This window comes from Meles meles, chromosome 14 (assembly GCF_922984935.1).
Source record: "Meles meles chromosome 14, mMelMel3.1 paternal haplotype, whole genome shotgun sequence".
Lineage (NCBI taxonomy): Eukaryota > Metazoa > Chordata > Mammalia > Carnivora > Mustelidae > Meles > Meles meles.
In genome coordinates, this window is record NC_060079.1 from 28810202 (window position 1) to 28830299 (window position 20098).

General features: G+C 38.3%; 1 protein-coding gene and 1 pseudogene across 2 annotated transcripts in view; one reads left to right on the plus strand and one right to left on the minus strand.

Moving 5' to 3' along the window:
• The window catches only part of GPALPP1 (GPALPP motifs containing 1), a 39444-nt gene that overhangs the window by 11061 nt on the left and 8285 nt on the right, over window positions 1-20098 (minus strand). For both annotated transcript variants that reach the window (XM_045978076.1, XM_045978075.1), the window contains exons 2-7: window positions 16276-16405; window positions 15357-15461; window positions 13002-13110; window positions 6672-6803; window positions 5903-6067; window positions 1148-1246 (exon numbers count right to left, since the gene is read on the minus strand). In XM_045978076.1, coding sequence (XP_045834032.1) covers window positions 1148-1246; window positions 5903-6067; window positions 6672-6803; window positions 13002-13110; window positions 15357-15461; window positions 16276-16405 — 740 coding nt within the window. The remainder of the gene's footprint in view (window positions 1-1147; window positions 1247-5902; window positions 6068-6671; window positions 6804-13001; window positions 13111-15356; window positions 15462-16275; window positions 16406-20098) is intronic.
• Window positions 19254-19758, plus strand: LOC123924999 (annotated as a pseudogene).

The following is a 20098-nucleotide window of genomic DNA, read 5'->3' on the forward strand; positions in this document are numbered from 1 at the left end:
TTCCTGGGCTACAGAAGGAATGGTCTGCTATCGAAGGTAAAATACAAGTCAAATTTATTAGGTGTGTCTACAGTCAGCAATAATGATCTTGCTGGTCTTGCCGTTTCTGGCTCCAAACTGCCCCATGGCGTGCACAGTGTTCCTGCCCTCTCACCTTGCCCGAGACCACCGACCTGCTGCCCAACCACTCCGTGTGGGTGGTTCTAATGAAAACCTGGCAAGCGTTTGTGTGGGGTGCAAGCCTTTGGACAAGATGCCAGGACCTTTGTGCTTCCGGATGAAATTCTGGTCAGCGAATTTCTCTTCCTGGACGGACAGGCCATCAGGCCCAGTATGGGGTGGGAAGTCCACAGCCTGGCACAGAAATGCCGGAATGATCCTGTGAAAGCCGGCACCTTTATCACCAAATCCTTTCTCCCCAGAGCTCAGAGCACGGAAGTTCTCTGCTGTGTTTGGAACCTGGTCTGAAACAGCTCGAAGGTGAGGTGGCCCGAGGGCTCCCTGTCCAGGGCGACGTCACAGAACATGGTGGAACTAACCATGGCTGGACGGTGCAGGCCCCCTGGTGGGGCAGGGAGTGGCTGCAGGGCAGGGGCTCTTGCTTTCTGTTCATCTGTTTCTAATCTCTACAAATTAAATTTCCAACATATGACTTAAGTAAAATACAAACTGAAAATATTATACAAATATATTAAAAATCCTATAAATAGGATTTTATATAAAGACATGTAACACAACAGAGTGGAATATTTCTCAGGGCAGTTGTACAGAAAAAGACCAAGCTAAAAAGGAAGACATAGAAAAGAAAGAAAAACAAGAAAGAGAAAAAATATGAGAAGAACATTGAAGGATAGGAAAACAAAAAAAAAGCTTAGGGGCACCTGCGTGGCATAGTCAGTCTGACTCTTGGTTTCAGCTCATGTAGTGATCTCAGGGTCTTGGGATCAATCCACAAGTCAGGCTTGGCGCTCAGTGTGGGGTCTGCTTGGAATTCTCTCTCTTCCTCTCTCTCTGCCCCTCCCCCTACTCACGCGTGCTCGCTCTCTCTCAAATAAATAAATAAATCTTTAAAAAACAATGAAACTTATGACTACTCTGTTAAAAAAAAAGAAAAAAGGAAAAGCTTACATATTTTATTCTTACTTACATTGTATGAGGATACCTGCTCAGCCAATCTCTTTTCCCTTCCTGACAATGTATGTTCTTCATCCTTCTTATGAAATGACTTCCTTGCTTCTTGTGTTTCCTGAAGAATGAACACAGGTAACACATTAGTGAATCACATAGTTAAGAAAAACTAAAAAAGAAATATTATTTTTACTCAGATTGAGTACTAAGAGACTAAACTAAGATTGTTCAATCTTTTCCTACTAGGAATATACATGTAGTTGATAAGGAATCAGTTGGTGTTCTACTCTATGATTTTCTTGAAAACAAGGAAAAAACCAATCCAATCAAATAACTGGAAGAAACCAATTATTTATCAAACTCACAAAGGAGTCTGACAAACAATGATGAGATGTAGGAGAGAAAATAAGGCTTTAAAAGAACTCCTACAGGGGCGGCTGGCTGGCTCAGCTGGTAGAGCATGCCACTCTTGATCTCAGGGTTGTAAGTTCAAGCCCCACATTGGGTACAGAGATAACTTAAAAATAAAATTAGGAAAAAAAAAGAAAGAAATTCTGCATTATCTGTTTTTAAAACTAGTAAAATCACTCGAGGGAAAAAAATAAAGAGAAAAGGTTTAAAAGTTTGGAAAAGAAATAAAACTATCTTTATTCATAGATGACATGATTGTTTACATAGAAAATTCCAAAGCATCTACAAAATATATACAAAATATACCAACAATGAATAACTGGAATTTGAACTTAAAAAAAAAAACCACAACATTAACAACACTGCATATACAAGATGAAGTGCCAATATAAATTTCCAACAAATCTCAAAGCATATTTGTATACTGTTGTTATCTGCTTAAGAAAACCAAGGAGGTCATCTACAATTTTTATCTTAATAATGTACAAAACGGGCGCCTGGTTGCTCAGTTGGTAGAGCATGAGACTCTCAATCTCAGGGTTGTGAGTTCAAGCCCTAAGTTGGGCATGGAGCCTACTTAAAAAAAAATTCTATAGGGACACCTGGGTGGCTCAGTCGGTTAAGCCCCTGTCTTCTGCTCAGGTCATGATCCCAGAATCCTGGGATCAAGTCCCTCATCAGGCTCCTTGCTCAGCAGGGAGCCTGCTTCTTCCTCTGCCTGCTCTGCTTGTCACTCTTGCTTGCACTCTCTCTCTCTGACAAATAAATAAAATCTTAAAAATAACTGCACAAAAACAATGCTGTATTTAATAAAGCACTGTTAAAAACAGGACTAGCTCAGCTCTTACTTTCTCATAAAAAATTTTCCTAGAAAACAGATGCTTTCATTTATATTAAGGAAGAAATGATGTTATAGTAAGATAGCGATAAAACCTAACCATTTAATATTAAGAGTTAATAGATCTAGTCAAGACGGGGAGGTGAGGGCATGACAGATGTCTGTCAATTTATACTGAACACTTCCATTTCTTTCTAAAGAGCAATCTTACTTCTTTTAGGCCATGTTGGCTAAGTGAATGTGAGAACTCAGTAGCTTAGTCTCCACTTAGCTTAATTTCCACTTAGTGGAGATTATGCAGGGAAGTCAAATATTAAAAAAGAAAGATGAGTAGAAGAAATAAAAAATACACGGAAACAAATGAAAATGAAAACACAATGGTCCAAAACCTCTGGAATGCAGCCAAAGCAGTCCTCATAAGAAAGTGTCTAGCAATACAGGTCTATCTCAAGAAGCAAGAAAAATCACAAAAAATCTAATCCTACACCCAAAGGAGCTAGAAAAAGAATGGAAAATGAAGCCTAAAGGCAGCAGAGACAGTAACGATTACAGCAGAAAAAAAATGACAGAAAATAAAAAATTGCAGAACAGATCAATGAAACCAGGAGCTGATTCTTAAAAAAAAAGATAAATAAATAAAATTAATAATCCTCTAGCCACACCTATCAAAAAGAAAAGAGAAAGGACCCAAATAAATAAAATCATGGGAGAGGAAAAATAACAATCAACACCCCAGAAATATAAACTATCATAAGAGAATATTATGAAAACTATATGTCAACAAATTGGACAATCTAGAAGAAATGGATAAATTCCTAGAAACACTTAAATTACTAAAACTGAAACAGGAAGAAACAGAAAAGTTAACAGACTGATTACAAAAGTTCAAGACCAGATAGATGGCTTCACAGAGAATTCTAACAAACACTTAAAGAAGAGTTAAAATCTATTCTCAAAAAATAGAAAACTTCCAAATTCATTCTATGAGGCCAGCATTACCCTGATACTAAAACCGGACAAAGAAAGCACTAAGAAAAGAGAACTACGGGGCACCAGGGTGGCTCAGTCAGTTAAGCATCTGACTGTTGATCTCAGTTCAGGTCTTGATCTCAGGGTCGTGAGTTCAAGTCCTGCACTGGGCTCTGCACTGGGCAGAACACCTACTTAAAATTAAAAAAAATAAATAAAAAAGAGAGAGAGAGAGAGAGAGAGAGAGAATGACAGGCCAGCATTCCTGGTGAACACAGATGCAGAAATTCTCAATAAAATACTAGCAAACCAAATCCAACAATACATTAAAAGAATCATTCACTATGATCAAGAGGGATTTATTCCTGGGTTGCACGGGTGGTTCAGTATTTGTAGATCAATCAACGTGAGGCATCACATTAATAAAAGAAAGGGTAAGAATCATATGATCATTTCAACAGATGCAGAAAAAGCATCTGACAAAGTACAACAATCCATTCATGATAAAAATCCTCAACAAGGTAGGTTTAGAGGGAACATAACCTCAACATAATAAAGGCCATATATGAAAAAACCACAGCCAAGATCATCCTAAATGGGGAAAAACAGAGCTTTTCCTCTAAGGTCAGGAATACCACAGGGATGTCCACTCTCACCACTTTTATTTAACATAGTACTAGAAGTCCCAGCCACAGCAACCAGACAACAAAAAGAAAGAAAAGGGACCCAAGTCATCAAGGAAGAAGTGAAGCTTTCACTATTTCCTATGACATGATACTCTATATAGAAAACCCAAAAGACCCCCCCCCCAACACTACTAAACTGATCAATGAATTCAGTAAAGTCACATAGAACAAAATCAATGTACGGGAATCTGTTGCATTGGTATACAACATAACGAAGAAAGAGGAAGAGAAATTAAGGAATCAATCCCATTTAGAAATGTACACCTAACAGTAAGATACCTAGTAATAAACCTAACTAAAGAGGTGAAAGACCTGTACTCTGGAAACTATAAAACACTGATGACAGAAATTCAAGATGACACAAAGAAATGGAAAGACATTTCAGGCTCACAGACTGGAAGAACGGTAGTTAAAATGTCCATACTACTCAAAGCAATTTACGTATTTAATGCTACCTCTATCAAAACACCAAGAGCATTTTTCACAGAGCTAGAACCAGTAGTTCTCACATCTGCATGCAAACACAAAAGACCCCACACAGGCAAAGCAACCTCAAAACAGAAGCTGGCGGCAACACAATTCCGTACTTCAAGCTCTGTTACAAAGCTGTGATCATCAAGACAGTATGGTACTGGCACAAAAACAGACACATAGATCAATGGAACAGAATGGAGAGCCCGGAAGTGAAAAACCTACAAGTATATGGTCAATTAATCTTCAACAAAGCAGGAAAGAATATCCACCGGGAAAAAGACAGTCTCTTCAACAAATGGTGTTGGGAAAACTGGACAGCAACATGCAAAAGAATGAAATTGGGCCATTTTCTTACACCACACATGAAAATAAATTCAAAGAGGATTCAAGACCTAATTGCAAGACCTGAAACCACAAAAATTCTAGAAGAGAACACAAGCAGTAACTTCTTTGACATCGGTCTTAGCAACTTCGTCTCGATATGTCTCCTGAGGCAAGGAAACTAAATAAAAAATAAACTACTGGGACTACCTCAAAAATGAACAGCTCTCTGACACTGATACTACATAGTTCATGCCATAAATACAAGTCTGCGGTACTATATGCTTAACATTGTACAGCATAAAATTTGAAGAGTTTTAGTAAACTCTTTATGAGTTCACTGTGAAACTCAGAAAAACACTTTCAGTAATGAAAAGGAAAGGATCTAAAGAACTCAATCCCATGGCCTAAAATCACTCTGGTGTTTAATTTCCATTTGCTCCATTTTCTGTCATATTGTCCTCTGAAGAAGATTCCTTGCATATCTGCCTATACGCTAGACAATCTATTTGCCTATAATGAGGAACAGAAGGACAGAGAAAAGCACAACTAAATGTAGGCATGAATAAATCCTTGTAAACAAGGGAATGTCTTTTTTGAAACAATCTTAGAGGCTAAATTACAAAAATTCCAATAGATTATTTTTGTAAAAGACCAGTTAAGAAAGAGTAGACAGGCACTCCAACATTAGTCATTCAAAGTGTGCCGCTCACTTCTACATCTCCTCTTTTGTTGCCTTCTCTCCTGTTACAGAAAGTTCTAGAATAGAAATATTATTCATTGCTGATCAGCCTTCTAATTCCAGAAAAGTTGACCTCATAAAGTTGGTTTCTTTCTCTATGAAATGAAGTCAAGAAGTCTATAACTCTGGGTTTTCTTGAGATATAAATGAGACAGTTCACTGGGATACAGTAAGCAACTGGTGTCACTTTCCTTATTTTCTTTCGGGGGAATTCTGTATTTTCCTTTTGGAAATCGTAATTTTAAAAATAGTAGCCTGAGACAATTATGTCTTATATCCTCTCAAAATAGAGTGAATGTGGGCAGAAATACATGAACAAACAAACCCTCTCACCTTGGCTTTCTTCTCCCTATCTGCTGGAGTGTCTGTCCAGACTGATCGATCTCCAGATTTGTCATCTGCTCTTCTCTTAAAAGTTCTGGGCCCAAGACCAAAGTCTTTCATTTCTGGAGGAAGCTCAGTCATCCATGACTCTCTTGTCATTGGTTTAGATGAATCCTTTAAGAGAAGTAAAAAGTAAAAAAAAAAAAGGTAGCCTGGACAGTGTGTGTATGTGTGTGTGTGTTTAAAATTCTCTGTAAATGGCCATGTTTTTCAGTTGAGGCTTTAAGGTTAAAAAATATATGTTAAGAGAAAGAATTTAATAAAAAGAATTGATACTTTGTCATATATGTTATAAATACCTTCATCTAATTTATTGTTTTTCGGACTTTGTTACCTTTTGCCATACAGAACATTTTAGATAGGCAAATTTGCCAGTCTTTTCCTTTTCCAGCTTCTGGGTTACCTTGTTCCTAAATTTTCTTTATATACACACATGCCTATATTTTCTTTCATGTCTATTTTTAAATTTATTTATTTTTTTCAGTGTAACAGTATTCATTGTTTTTGCACAACATCCAGTGCTCCATGCAATACGTGCCCTCCCTATTACCCACCACCTATTCCCCCAACCTCCCACCCCCGACCCTTCAAAATCCTCAGGTTGTTTTTCAGAATCCATAGTCTCTTATGGTTCGCCTCCCCTTCATGTCTATTTTTAAAATTTAGATTTTTAATCCATTTAGTCTATCTCTCAGAGTACAGTCTCCTTAAAACTTACATTGTCTCCTTTGCTCAGTTTCTCTTTCATTCGCTGGGCCCTTTTTTCAAACTCTGTTGTGACGCTATAGTTAACTGGTCCTTTGGCAGGCATTGGTCCAACAATGTCCTCATCTTCACTGCTATCTGTTTCCTTTTGAAATAAGACATTACCTTTAAGCCAGGAACAGAGCTATAGGTTACAGAAAATGATCCTAAATTACTTAAAATTTTGCCAAAACTGATTACCTAGAGACATGAAAACAAAAATGCAAACAACATATTGCTAACCATTGAACAATGAGGACTTTTTCTTCACCTTCCTGAAGTTCACAATACAGAGATGACAAATCTACGCAATGTGCATTGTCCCCGCCCTCCCCTGTTCATGGCAGATCTCATTAAATGATTTCAGCTTTCTTCCTGATGGACACAGATGTGGCCTCACAATTCTTCTCAAAGTAATAGTCCAGGTAATTACTACTAGTTGGTCGGAGATGACACAAGTTGAAACCATTTTTGTTCCTGGTACAGAAAAAGTTCTTTGGAATAAGACACAGTTCTTGGAAGCTGTATGAGCCTTTATGACTCAGCAAGGTGCACGGAAATAAATGCTAAAAACAGCTCACAAATACTGGCCCCAAAGAGTTAACTTTGTTTCCAAAACACTCCCTTGACCCTAAACATGTCATGGTATTGTAGTAAGTGAATTCAATTTGCTCTCAATAAATCATCTGAATAAAGAGTTTGTATGGAAGATACTCTAGGGCGTCAAGCAGTCCTTGGCTTCAAGGAGGAGGTAGGTTAAGATAACAACAATAAGATATTTGTCCTCCAGCTCGGAAGGGCAGCTTCTTGCTTGTATTTTTTTTAAGTTATCAGGATCAAATTCATTTGTGTTGTTTACATTTTTCCCACTAGCTACTTGGTAGTAACTTTGTATCTGTGGTTTCTTCTCTGCACCCTTGAAGCAACTGCTATTGGTACAAACAATTAGATAATTACATATTATCTCCTGGCTTACTCTAAATCACACACACACACACACACCCCCACACCCACTTTCTCTAACTATGGACTTTGGTATACAATGCATCATTTGATCCTTCTAACACAATTGTGAAAAGACATTATTATTCCTGTTTTCTTTTCTAGGAAACCTAGGTTTGGAGAAGTCTATTTAGGAAGGTAAACAACTTGTTCAAGGTTACAAAACTGGTATTTAAGATGAAAATATTCTAAGATAAAGGCCAGTGTATGTTTTCTACTTATACTAGAGACACTCCTCTATTTTTTTTTTTTTTTAATTTCAATTGTTAATGTTTAACCTTAACCTTATAGCTCATCTCTATCAGGGTAGGCTCCTTGATGTCAAACATTATTATAAACATATTTATAGCCCTTATAAAATAATACTTGGTGTCATAAAATGAGGAAATATAAAAGATACAATGAACTTTTACAACTATAAGAGGCATGACATTAAAATAGTATTAAAGTATTGGATAAGCGAATATTATTTTTACTTCCATCTAACAAGAGATGATCTTATAAAGATAGAATTTGGCACATCTTGCACGTCTTGTTAGGATAATGCCTGGAATTTTTAGAAATAAAGATCACTTAGGGTGTTGGGAGTTATAAACTAAGGGAGCAAAATGAAAATCAGGCCCAACATACTAAACTGAGAAAGAGAAACTGGAATCATAATCCAAATCCAATCTAGGTATCTAATCATTTTGGTATCCTGGTTGAGTTAAAGTTAGGTGAATTATTTTATCTAGAAATACAGTAGAAATCATATACCTTACTGATTTATACTGTAGACTACAGTTAGAACTAGTTTCAAGGCCTCAAACTGCTATTGTATTAGCATGTGACCTCAGGAGTGCTATTTAGCTTTTTTAGGCCTTGATTTTTATTTATTTATGTATTTTAAGATTTATTTATTTTAGGGGCGCCTGGGTGGCTCAGTGGGTTGGGCCGCTGCCTTCGGCTCAGGTCATGATCTCAGGGTCCTGGGATCGAGTCCCGCATCGGGCTCTCTGCTTGGCGGCGAGCCTGCTTCCCTCTCTCTCTCTCTCTGCCTGCCTCTCTGTCTATTTGTGATCTCTCTCTGTCAAATAAATAAATAAAATCTTTAACAAGAGAAACAGAGACAGTGGGGGGCGGGGAGGGGAGAGCAGAGGGAGAGAGAGAATCCTCAAGCAAACTGCCCGCTGAGCGTGGAGCCTGACGTGGGGCTCGATCCTAGGACCCTGGGATCATGGCCTGAGCCAAAATCAAGAGCTGGCTGCTTAACTGACTGAGTAACCCAGGTGTTCTTGCTTTTTGTCTTTTCAGATGGGGATTATAACAGCTCCAACCAGTAACTACTCTAAGAGAACCCTGTTTTTGATCATCCTTTTAGGAGCCATGACTTTCTCAGGAACCTGGGAACTTCTCTAACTCCTAGGGGAAAATGTTGATAATTCTAAGCCAGTCAGTTTGGTTGAATTCCTCTTGCCCAACTGACTGGCCAAGGCTTGGGCATATGATCCAATTCTGGCTGAAGAAACCTGAGGACAGGTCTATAGGAAACCTGGAAAGGTTTTCCTTCCTCTACAAAAGGGGCACAAGGTAAGATCATTTCCTCTTCTGTCTGAACATTGGCATGTGCGTGAGAAACTTAGAACTTTGACAAGTATAATGAAGGGTCACCCTAAGAGAAATTAACATACTGTAGATGACAGAAAAGACGGAAAAAGCTGCAGTCCTGGATATCATTTAGGCTGCTCAATCAACCAACCTAGAATGACCCCAGTTGTATACCATTTATTACATATGAAACACATTCTCCTTATTTTGGTAATATAGATAATAGATGGCCCAGGCAATTACATAAACAGCCTATTTGCTAATAAAACAGGTTAGGACAAAGTTCCATGTTGAGTAGGATTTTCTGTTAATTGCAGTGAAAAGCTTTCTGGATGACACCATTTCCCAGGATTGCTGTTTTGATTCAATTAAGTTTATATGGTCTGGGAATATAATTAAGTCATGCAAATATATGCTTATGCGGTGCTACGCAGGTCAGGCTTTTGGCGAGTGCTCAATGATTGCTAAATATTAGTATTATTGTGTATGTTTTAATTTAGGGGTATATGCTATGAATGAGAGACTAAGAGAAGCCCCTCTTTGAAAAAATAAAATATGAAAACAAGAAGTATTTTTTGAAAAAGTTTTTGTTAGAAGGTAATTATAAAGCAAGTAATTCAGAACCAAGAGTACAACCAAGTGCAACAGGCATACGATGACGTAAGCCCTGCTCTACCATTACCCCTCACCCTTTGCTAAGAGAAGTAGAAAATATAGAATAGATACCACCAGGGAATGATATAAACTATCCATCTGCTGTCTAATTGAGTTAGGACAAAATTCCAAGCATGAATAAACTGAATGCTTGAACAAATTTTTTGGAAAATGTAGTTCACAACTAACACTCATGTACCCTCACCCAAATCCATCAGCTCCTAACATTTTACCATATTTATCTTTCTTTTCCCATTCCCTTGCCACTCTCCGTGTGAGGCAGACAGATAGACAGATATATTGGGAATCATCTGAAAGTAGGTTATAGAGAGCATGAAACTTCCTTTCCACATTCCAAGGGCTGTAAGTTGTATTTCTCCAGGACTCTTTTTTTGCAGTGTGGAACCTGGAGGCTGTGGGTTTTATCCAGAGACTGCAATTCCCTTTCCTCTGCCTGCACAGCCAAAGCTACAGCTCTGGTCCCCAAGCCCAACTCTAGCGCTTATGGCTGGCTTTCCTAAAACTACCTTGGTCCTCTGCTGTGTAAGCTTGTGTTTCCTGTTCTAGCTCTGAATTCTCTCAATGTCATTAGCACCTGTAGACTTCCCTTTCCTTCTCTGGAGCTTAGCTGTGTATTAACTTTGTTGCTATTCCCCCCTGCCTGGGCATTTCTTTGTGTTTGTGGCAGGGAGCCCCAAGCATGACCTGCCAGCTCAGTCTTCCATGTGCCTGGAGGTACCTCCTCTGGTAATGTATTCTTGTATTTAGCAACCTTGGTATAAAGATTTCTTATAGTTACACTAAATTTTTCAAAGATACTCTCATGGCATCAGTAGTCAAGATGGTAAGAATGACGACAATGATGAGAGCTCTTGTAAGTTGAATACCTACTGTTCTGACTTAATCCTTGCAACAACCCTCTAAGATAAGGAAAACAACCTGCACGATACTGACGTGAAACCAAGCTCCTCCAGGATTCCAAGCTCCAATGACTCTTGACTTCTCTCTTTCTCCTCCAACCACAACGGACTTCTTAAATCCTAACTCTCCCTCTCCACCCTCTTTTGCCTTCAAAGAAGATATCTGTATGTTCTGGAACAATCTTTCCTGCCCTCTTTGCTGAGATATCTCCAACTCATCAATCTTTAGACATTTTCTCAGAGACAAAGACTTTTTCTCATTTCTCCAGATTAGTTTAGAGTCGTCCGTCATGGTTCCACTGTATTTCATTTCACCTTTTGAATCACTCATAATGTTAGATTTTTGTTTAGTGTCTGTATTCCCCAGTACACTGCAGGTGTGATTAGCTGGGACTATGTCTAACTTATTCATTGATTCAACAAACGCTTCTGAATGTCCACTAGAGAGAAGACAAAAATCTCTGTCCTCAACAGACTCACATTCTAGTGGGCAGAGGTCATCAGTAAATAAAAAGAAGCAATAAAATAAATGGTGTCTGAGATGGTGACAGATGCTCTAGAGAAAATTAAAGGAGGGAAGGAGAGAGGAGTTAAGGGAGGAGGGAGGAGGAGTTAGCAGTTTTGAATTAGGAGGTCAGAAATGACCCCATTAGGGTGACATTCCAGCCAAAAACTGAAGTTCTGGGAGGCAAGCCACATAGATATCTAGGGGAAGACCATTTTGGAGAGACTTACAGGCATCAACACTCTGGGGTAGGAGCCTCCCTGGCTTATGTGAGGAGGAACACCAAGGAGCACAGTGTGGTCAGATTAAAATAAGAGGGGAAATCAGGGAGCTAAAGGAGACCAGACTGTAGAGGGGGCCCCGGGCTTCGGCTCTTATGCAGAGACAGGAGGAGCAATCCGATGGTTTTGGGTGTGAGTGACACGATCTGACTTCATTTTATCCGGGCCACTCTAGCGGCTGTGTTGAAAAGAGGCAGCAGAAAAACAAGGGATAAAGTATTAAGACCAACAAAATAGGGGAAGTATGATATTGACTTAGACCAGGGTGACTGCAGAAATGGTTGGATTGTGGATATCTTTTGAAGGTAGGACAACAGGATTTGTTGACAGACTCATTTCTGTGACTATGTGCCTGATACACTGTAGGTGCTCTATAAATATCTGTTGAAGGAATGAGTAAATGACTCTGAAGTTCATGGTCTTAACCACTGTTATTTATTTTTCTTAGTAACAACCTCAGTGTAACTGCTGAATTCTCAGTAGAGATGAGCATACAGGAAGCTACTGGAGAATAACAGACCGAACAGGTGATCTAAAGTCTTAAGAACTGGGTTTAAGGGGCACCTGGCTGGTTCAGCTGGTAGACTGACTCCTGATTTCGGGGTTGTAGCTTCAAGCCTGAATTGAGTATAGAGGTTACTTAAAACTAAACTGCAAACAAAACAAAAGAAAACAAAAACGGGTTTAAGCTGTGGCTTTGATAAGTATAAACTGCAATATTGGGTAAATTACCTAATTTCTCTGGGTTTTAGCATCTGTAAGATGGCAGATCATATTTATTGCATACGGTGGCAGAGAAGATAAAAATAATACTCACCCATAGATGGGAAAAGAGCATTACAAGTTATAAAGTACTCTACAAATCTCAGCTATTGATAAGGACCAGGCCTCTAACAAGAAAACAGCTTTTATACTTGACTCTAAAATCATCTGACCTATCTTTTCATAACATCACTTAACTCCCAGCTTTGTTATATACTGGCACTAAAGCTGTATACGTTAAGAGCTGATTTCAAGGCAAAGATCATGGTCAACAAATTCCTCAGCTTCCTCTTTTTCAAGTCAAATCACAATGATTCCTTAAACTTTTCATCATGTTCTATTTCCTAGCACTTTAAAGCTTCCCTTCAAAGATGAGAAGCATGAATAAGTAAGATCCTTGTCATCATGTAACTGTCTTGTTATTTTTGTAACATCTCCATTTTGGGACAAGGTTTTGATTTCATCTCTCTACCTTACAATCCTAGATTCATGTGAACAGGCCTGCATATTTGTTACATTTGAGGCAAAGGAATATTACTTTGTAAAGTCTTGAGTTTGCTACATCTTATTCTTTAGCCAAAAATTTTCCAAACCTCAGAGTTGAAATATGATGATACTTGTTGTCCTGGATCATCTCTGCCTTTGTCACTTTTCTGAGTAGATTTAATAAAACCAGGTGGTAGTGCAGGACCTATTATAGGCCTGAAAAATAAAATGTACCTTTAGCATTCTCCCTGACTTTAAAAAGCAGTTTTTAGAATAAAAGTTCACAAATAATAATAAAAAGCCAAGTAATAATAAAATGTTGAAAACAAGAATTTTATTTAATGTATTTTTATTTTATAACCTAGTATTTTTCCACTTAGTAGTATCTTTAAAAAAATCTAATTTTCTCCTTTTTACTTTCTATTTGTTAGCCAATGCTAAGATATTAAACCAGTAATTCCCAATCTTTGTGGCACTGGCATATGCCCACTTCCTAAAAGAACTACATTAAATAGAAATACCAATTTTTAAAAAGTCCTTACTAAGAATTAAAGCCTGTGAAGATCTTTTTCTATTTTGTGCTTTGGCTTTCACTTTTGATTGTCATTGTCCACCGACACATTCTTCGGGGGCAATCTAATTATAGTCAGAACTCCTTAAGTAGAAATTGAGTTCGAAGAATGTAAACAGCACACGCATACAACAGAAGTTGGCAATTAATGGTTATGTGTGCCAGGGTAGTATAAAAATCTAAACACTGTCCTTACCAATGATCCAACAATGACGTGGAGCTCTACAAGAATGAATGTAAGTCTATGAGAATGAACATAAGTCTACAAAAATGAAAATCAGTCTACAAGAATGAACGTAAGTCTACAAGAATGAACGTAAGTCACGTGAGACCTCCAGACAAGGGAAAAGGTGCTGTGCTAATCCCATGTCAACCACAGCGCCTTTCTGCTTCCTTCAAACAACCCTGGTTGGTGTAAGTCACTCCATTTTCTAGGTTAGCAAAATCATGCCCAAGGACATCACAAATAAGTTAAGTGGCCAAGCTAGAGTTTGAACCATGGTCTCCTTGATGCCAAAGTTCATTTTCTTTCAAGCTACCCAATTGCCACATTTCTGAGGGAACTGACATCGTTCCAAATGAGAGAAGTGCCTAAAATCTGGGTCTTAAAAAAGAGAAAGCCTTACATCAGGAAAAAAAATAACAGACAAGATATTTTCTCCTCTCTTTCATGCTTTTCAGTTTCTTCATCCTTTCTTTCATACCAATGTTCTTCCCAGAGATGTCACTGTGCCAGGATTACCAACCAACATGGCACTGAGTCCTAAGCTGAATTTTCCAGGTTGCACTGTGCTCAACTAGAGCCTCACAGGCAAGCTTCTTGGCGGAGGAAAAACGCTACTGGGAGCAGATCTGGGTTCTGATCCTGGCCATTTAGTAGCCAAAATACAACTCTCAAGAAAGAAATTGCTGTACACCTAATAATGTGTTTTCTTAAAAGGAATGTTGTGCCTCAGTGGTCAGCAAATTTTTTGTAAAAGGCCAGAGAGGACATTTTAAGCTTTGAGGCCATCTATGGGACTTGTAGGCATGATTGTCTTTGTTTTTTTCAGTGACCCTTTAAAGATTATTCTGACTTGGGGGCCATACAAAATCAGTGGAGAGTTTATCCCTGTTAATTCTAAAAAGACCAAAGTAATACGAAAATTGGAGCTGACGAATGTGATTACAAAGTTTGAAAGTAAAATGTACAATAGCCCTTTCTACTTGCTCTTGTGTATGAGTAATAACGTTCTGAAGTATAAACAATTTGGTGTACAATTTCATATTCAGCATTTAAAAATCATACAATTCCCAGAAGAAGATAGGAATCAATACTTACTATATACTCACTTGGGGCCACGTATCACGTAAGAGACATACACACATGTGTACATGTATGTAAATATGAAATCTCAATCATCGCAACAATTTTGAAAGGTACTTGTTGTTATCCTCTTTATCAGATGGCAGATTTGAGGTACAGAGAAGTTTGTCAAATTGTTTAACGTGGTATACAGGAATTGTTTCTTCTATCACCAAAAAACTGAAAAAGCATCTGATATTAAAAGTCAAATACCAGGATTCCAGCCCCAGGCCAGATAGGACACTCACTATGTGTGCAACCTTAACTATTCAAAAATTGGGGAAGAAGGATAATGTTCCAATCAGTCTACTACAAAACACTCTTGTGAGCATCACCTAAGAGATGCAAAGTTTTTTTATAAACCACAAAATTTTTATACAGAATGAAATCATCGTTTTTGTTATAGGAGACAATTACTTATCCCTATGCATTTCAAATGTTACCTAAGTCTGTAAGTTAAACAATTTCGGACAACTCTTTAGTGAATTAACAAACACAAATTGAAATATTCAGAAAAGACAGGCTTGAACTATCACACATTATCACCTTGGAGGAGAATCATCCTGCTTTTTAAATCCAGGAGGAAGAGCTGGTCCAAAAAACCCTTCATCATCATCATCGTCGTCATCATCTTGATTTCTCCTCTGTTTTCTAAAAATACAGTAGCGCAACTTTATGCAAATTTTTTTCACAGAGAAGTTTTGAGTTTTAAAGGAAGCATTAACTCCCAACTAGTTGTATAAATGCTGACAATAAATACTAACAAAAATTAATCTTACCCAGTAACAGCAAATGGATACCACAGTAGATCTTACACTAACCTTTTCTTGGAATTTATTTTTGGTCTAGAACAGAGATTGGTTAATTCTCTCTGGTGGGAATACCTTATCAGTTTTCTATATTTTCTACAGTGTTAGTTAAAGATTCCACTTGCTGAGGTTTTGAACAGTGCACGTGCTGAAAATTTTAGAGCAAAAAGTTCATGATTCTCCATTTTAATCTCATTCAGGAAGGGTTTTAACTTGCTATTTCTATCCATAATCTTTAAAATGCATTAAAAAAAAACCCTTGCAACCCAATACTAAACAAAGATTCCACTTCTTATTTACATGGATCTATGGTAAGTAAGATTGTTAGAGGGAAGTCATTCATTTACTTAAGCAAAAACCATCCACTGCAGAAAAAATTTTTAAGAGAAATGCTATGGCTTATTTAGAATATTTAGTCACTGCAGCAAAACTTTCAGGAAAAATCCTTTCTGTAAGAATTTAATCAAAATCTCACAGCTATCTGCTACTAGAATAAATTTCTTTCTCCACAGTATAGTTCATGAGGCAATGCTGTGTGAAAGAATTTCTTCTTCTGCTGTAAAAATACAGATATGTTGTTCTCTGACTAGCTATCTGTTCCAGCCAATGTATGCTAGATTTGAAGCTTGGTTTATCATTTAATTTAAGTGACCGACCTTGCCACTGGACCACTGTCATCGTCTTCAGATTCTTGATTTTCTTCATACAACGAACTACTGTCCTCATCACTGTCTGAGGACTCCGAGCTACTACTTTTATAATTAGGGGGCAGAGCTGGTCCTGCAACTGAAGAAAATTTCTTGTGTAAGTCCTAACTAGCCACAACTGTTTCAATGAAGCCCCTAGATGACATATTATATCTTCTCTTTTGAAATTCACAGCACTTGTGGGCTATTACTATGAACTTTAATCTCATTTGTCCCTGTTTTGTGTGTGGTGGTTTTGTCTTTCCAACTACAGAAAGGCAGCAATCGTGGTTTACGTAGTATGAAATTCACAAAAAAATTAATACCCAAACTTGTAACTGTAACAATGGCATATAACTTCCCTGACATCTTACAATTTTTGCATTGGTTCCAATTTTGGTTGGTGCAACTGCCAAGATAGTTTCACGAGTTTTTGCTCCTACAGACAGCATTTGATAGGCAATATTTACATCACGTGCTAACCAAGCAACAAATTTGCTATTCCATACTCTAACACATCAATAATCAAAACTATCCATTCTGGTTTCTGATTAAGAACCACCACTTTAAAAAGTATCTTTACTGGCATCATCATACTTCCCAGTTTTTATTTTTATTTTTTAAAAGATTTTGTTTATTTATTTGAGAGAGAGAGATAGAGAGCACAAGCAGGAGCATAGGGAGAGGGAGAAGGAGAAGCAGACTCCCCCACTGAACATAGAGCACAACTCGGGGCTTGATCCTAGAACCCCAGGATCATGACCTGAGCTGAAGGCAGATGCCCAACTGACTGAGCCACCCAGGCACCCCTGTTTTCTTTTTGAGATGATTTTTCAAGCTGAAACAAAAATTAGTGTCACTTTAAGCTTTACTGCTTACTAGTAAAGACACAGAGAATGAGGCTACACCAGGATGTCGATGCTGGGGATGGGGGTTGGGGATCTTCTGGACCCACTCACCACAATGACTTGCTCTCACTCTACAACTTAGCAAAATTACAATTGACTATATAATGCCATTGCATGATGTCATGTCACACCTCTCTACATTGAACCTGAGCAGTGATGCTAAAACTCTGCTGCCACAGTTCCCAAACCTGGATGTTTATCACAATTGCCAAAAACTCATATATATATATGTGTATATATATATATATATACACACACATGTATTCATATATATTCATATATATATATTTGATATATATATCAAATATATTCATATATATATATTTATGCATGCATGCCCCAAGCCAGATTATCTTTTAAAAAAGATTCCTGGGCCCTTTCCACAGAAATTCTGATTCAGCTGGCCTGGAGTAGGGCCTGAAAATATGATTTTCCAAAGAACTTTCCTGGCATGCTCTTCATTCAATATTAATAATAGCAAAAACTTGAAAATAATAAATAAAAGAGGAAAAAATATGTCTTGAGTTCTGATATGCTATGCATTTTTAAAAAAGTAATCTCTACACCCACAACCCTGGGATCAAGAGTCAAATGCTCCACTGACTGAGCCAGCCAGGAGCCCCTTCTATGCCCTATTTTCAGAGATTCACATGCAAGAGGCGCTTGGGTGGCTCAGTTGGTTAAGTGTCTGATTCTTGATCCCGGCTCAGGTCTTGATGTCAGGGTCGTGAGTTAAAGTCCTGCATTGGGCTCCATGCTGGGCGTGGAGCCTACTTAAAAAAAAAAAATTCACATGCATTACCATTAACTTATTTAATTCTAACAACAACCCTATTAGGAAGTATTATTATTTCTACCTTTCAGATAAGGAAACTGAGGCAGAAAGCAACTTGCCCAACTTCACACAATTAAGTACAGGAGTTGGGATATGGACCCAGGAGCCTGATTTCAGAGCCTATACCCTTAATCACTATACTAGGCAACATTCAATGAAGAGTCAACATCCATCCATCCAACAAATACTAAGTAAATACTCCTAAAAAACAATATAAAAAGGAAACAAATATAAAGAGTGACTGTAAATATGTGGGGAAGGAATTTTAAAGACAGAGGTCAGGGAAGTCCTCTCAGAGAAAACATCTGAATGGAAACTTAAATGAGATGACAGTGGCCACCCAACCATCTGAAGAAAGAACATTCTAGACAGAGAAATAGTGACTGCAAAAATCCCATCATGGAAATAAGCTTGATATGCTTGAAGGACAAGCCAAGTCAGCAAAATGACATGAGGCTGGGATAGAGGGGCCAGACTGTATGCTTTGGAGTCAGACTCTTCGGCTTTGCATTCCAGCTTAGCTGCTAACTAGCTGTGTGATCTGGATGTTATTTATGTATTAAAGATTTATTTATTTATTTAAGAGAGAGAGAGCATGTACAAGTGGGGGGAAGGGAGAGGGAGAATCTCGGGCAGACAGTCCCTGCCCCACATCGAGCGGCAGTCAAGTGCGGGGCTTGATCTTACCACCCTGAGATCAGGACCTGAGCTGAAACCAAGAGCTGGTCACTCAACCCGCTGGGGCCACTGGGGTGCCCCTGGATGTTATTTAACCAACCTGTGTTATATTCTTGATCTGAAAATGATATTAATAATATTCCCAATCTCACAAGGCTATTGTGAAGATTATGTCAGTTAACACATGTAAAGCATCTTACATAGTAGCTGGCATCCACTAAGCACTCAATAGATATTAATATGAGATGTGGTAAGGAGTTTGGATTTTAATGATAGGCAGTCACTGAGAGGTTTTAAGTCTGGAGAGACATAACCTGAATTACATTTTTTAAAATACCTGTTTGCTTATGGACAATAGACTGGGGGATTGGGAGTAAGGGAGATGAGTTAGAAAGCTGGCAAGAAATAATTTGATTTGCAACATAATTTGAAGGAAGGGCAAAGAGGACTTGCTAATGGTCTGGATGGGAGAAGTGAGACCTCCCCGCCCCCCCAAAAAAGGACTTGAGGACTTTTGGCTGGAACCACCATCTTCCAGTAATTCGCCAAAATGACCAACACAAAGGGAAAGAGAGGTACCCATTATATGTTCTCTAGGCCTTTTAGAAAACATGGAGTTGTTCCTTTGGCCACATACATGCGAATCTACAAGAGAGGTGATATTGTGGACATCAAGGGATGGGCACTGTTCAAAAGGGAATGCCCCACAAATGTTACCATGGCAAAACGGAAGAGTCTACAATGTTACTCGGCATGCTGCTGGCATTGTTGTAAACAAACAAGTTAAGGGCAAGATTCCTGCCAAGAGAATTAATGTATGCATTGAGCATATTAAACATTCAAAGAGCTGAGATAGTTTCCTGAAGCGTGTGAAGGAAAATGATCAGAAAAAGGAGGAAGCCAAAGAGAAAGGTACTTGGGTACAACTGAAGCGTCAGCCTGCTCTGCCCAGTGAAGCACACTTCGGAAGAACCAATGGAAACGAGCCCGAACTGCTGGAACCCATTCCCTATGAATTCATGGCATGATAAATGTAAAGAAAATAAAAGACCTCAAGACTGGGGGTGGGGGTGGGGAGAAGGACTTGAGGTTGAGTCTTAGGTTTCTGGCCTGGCTGGCCAATCAGGAGGATGGTAATGCATTTGCTAATATGGGGAAGACTGAGAGGAAGGCAAGTTTGGGGGAAGTGTCAAGAATTTGTTTTCCACATCTTTTTTTGAAAGCTTTTTTAAAAAAAGTTTATTTATTTAAGTAATCTCTACATTCAACAGGGGATTTGAGCTCATGACCCTGAGATCAAGATTCACAAGCTCTTCTGACTTAGCCAGCTAGGTGCCCCCGAGTTTGCTTTTCACATTTTAAGTTTAACATG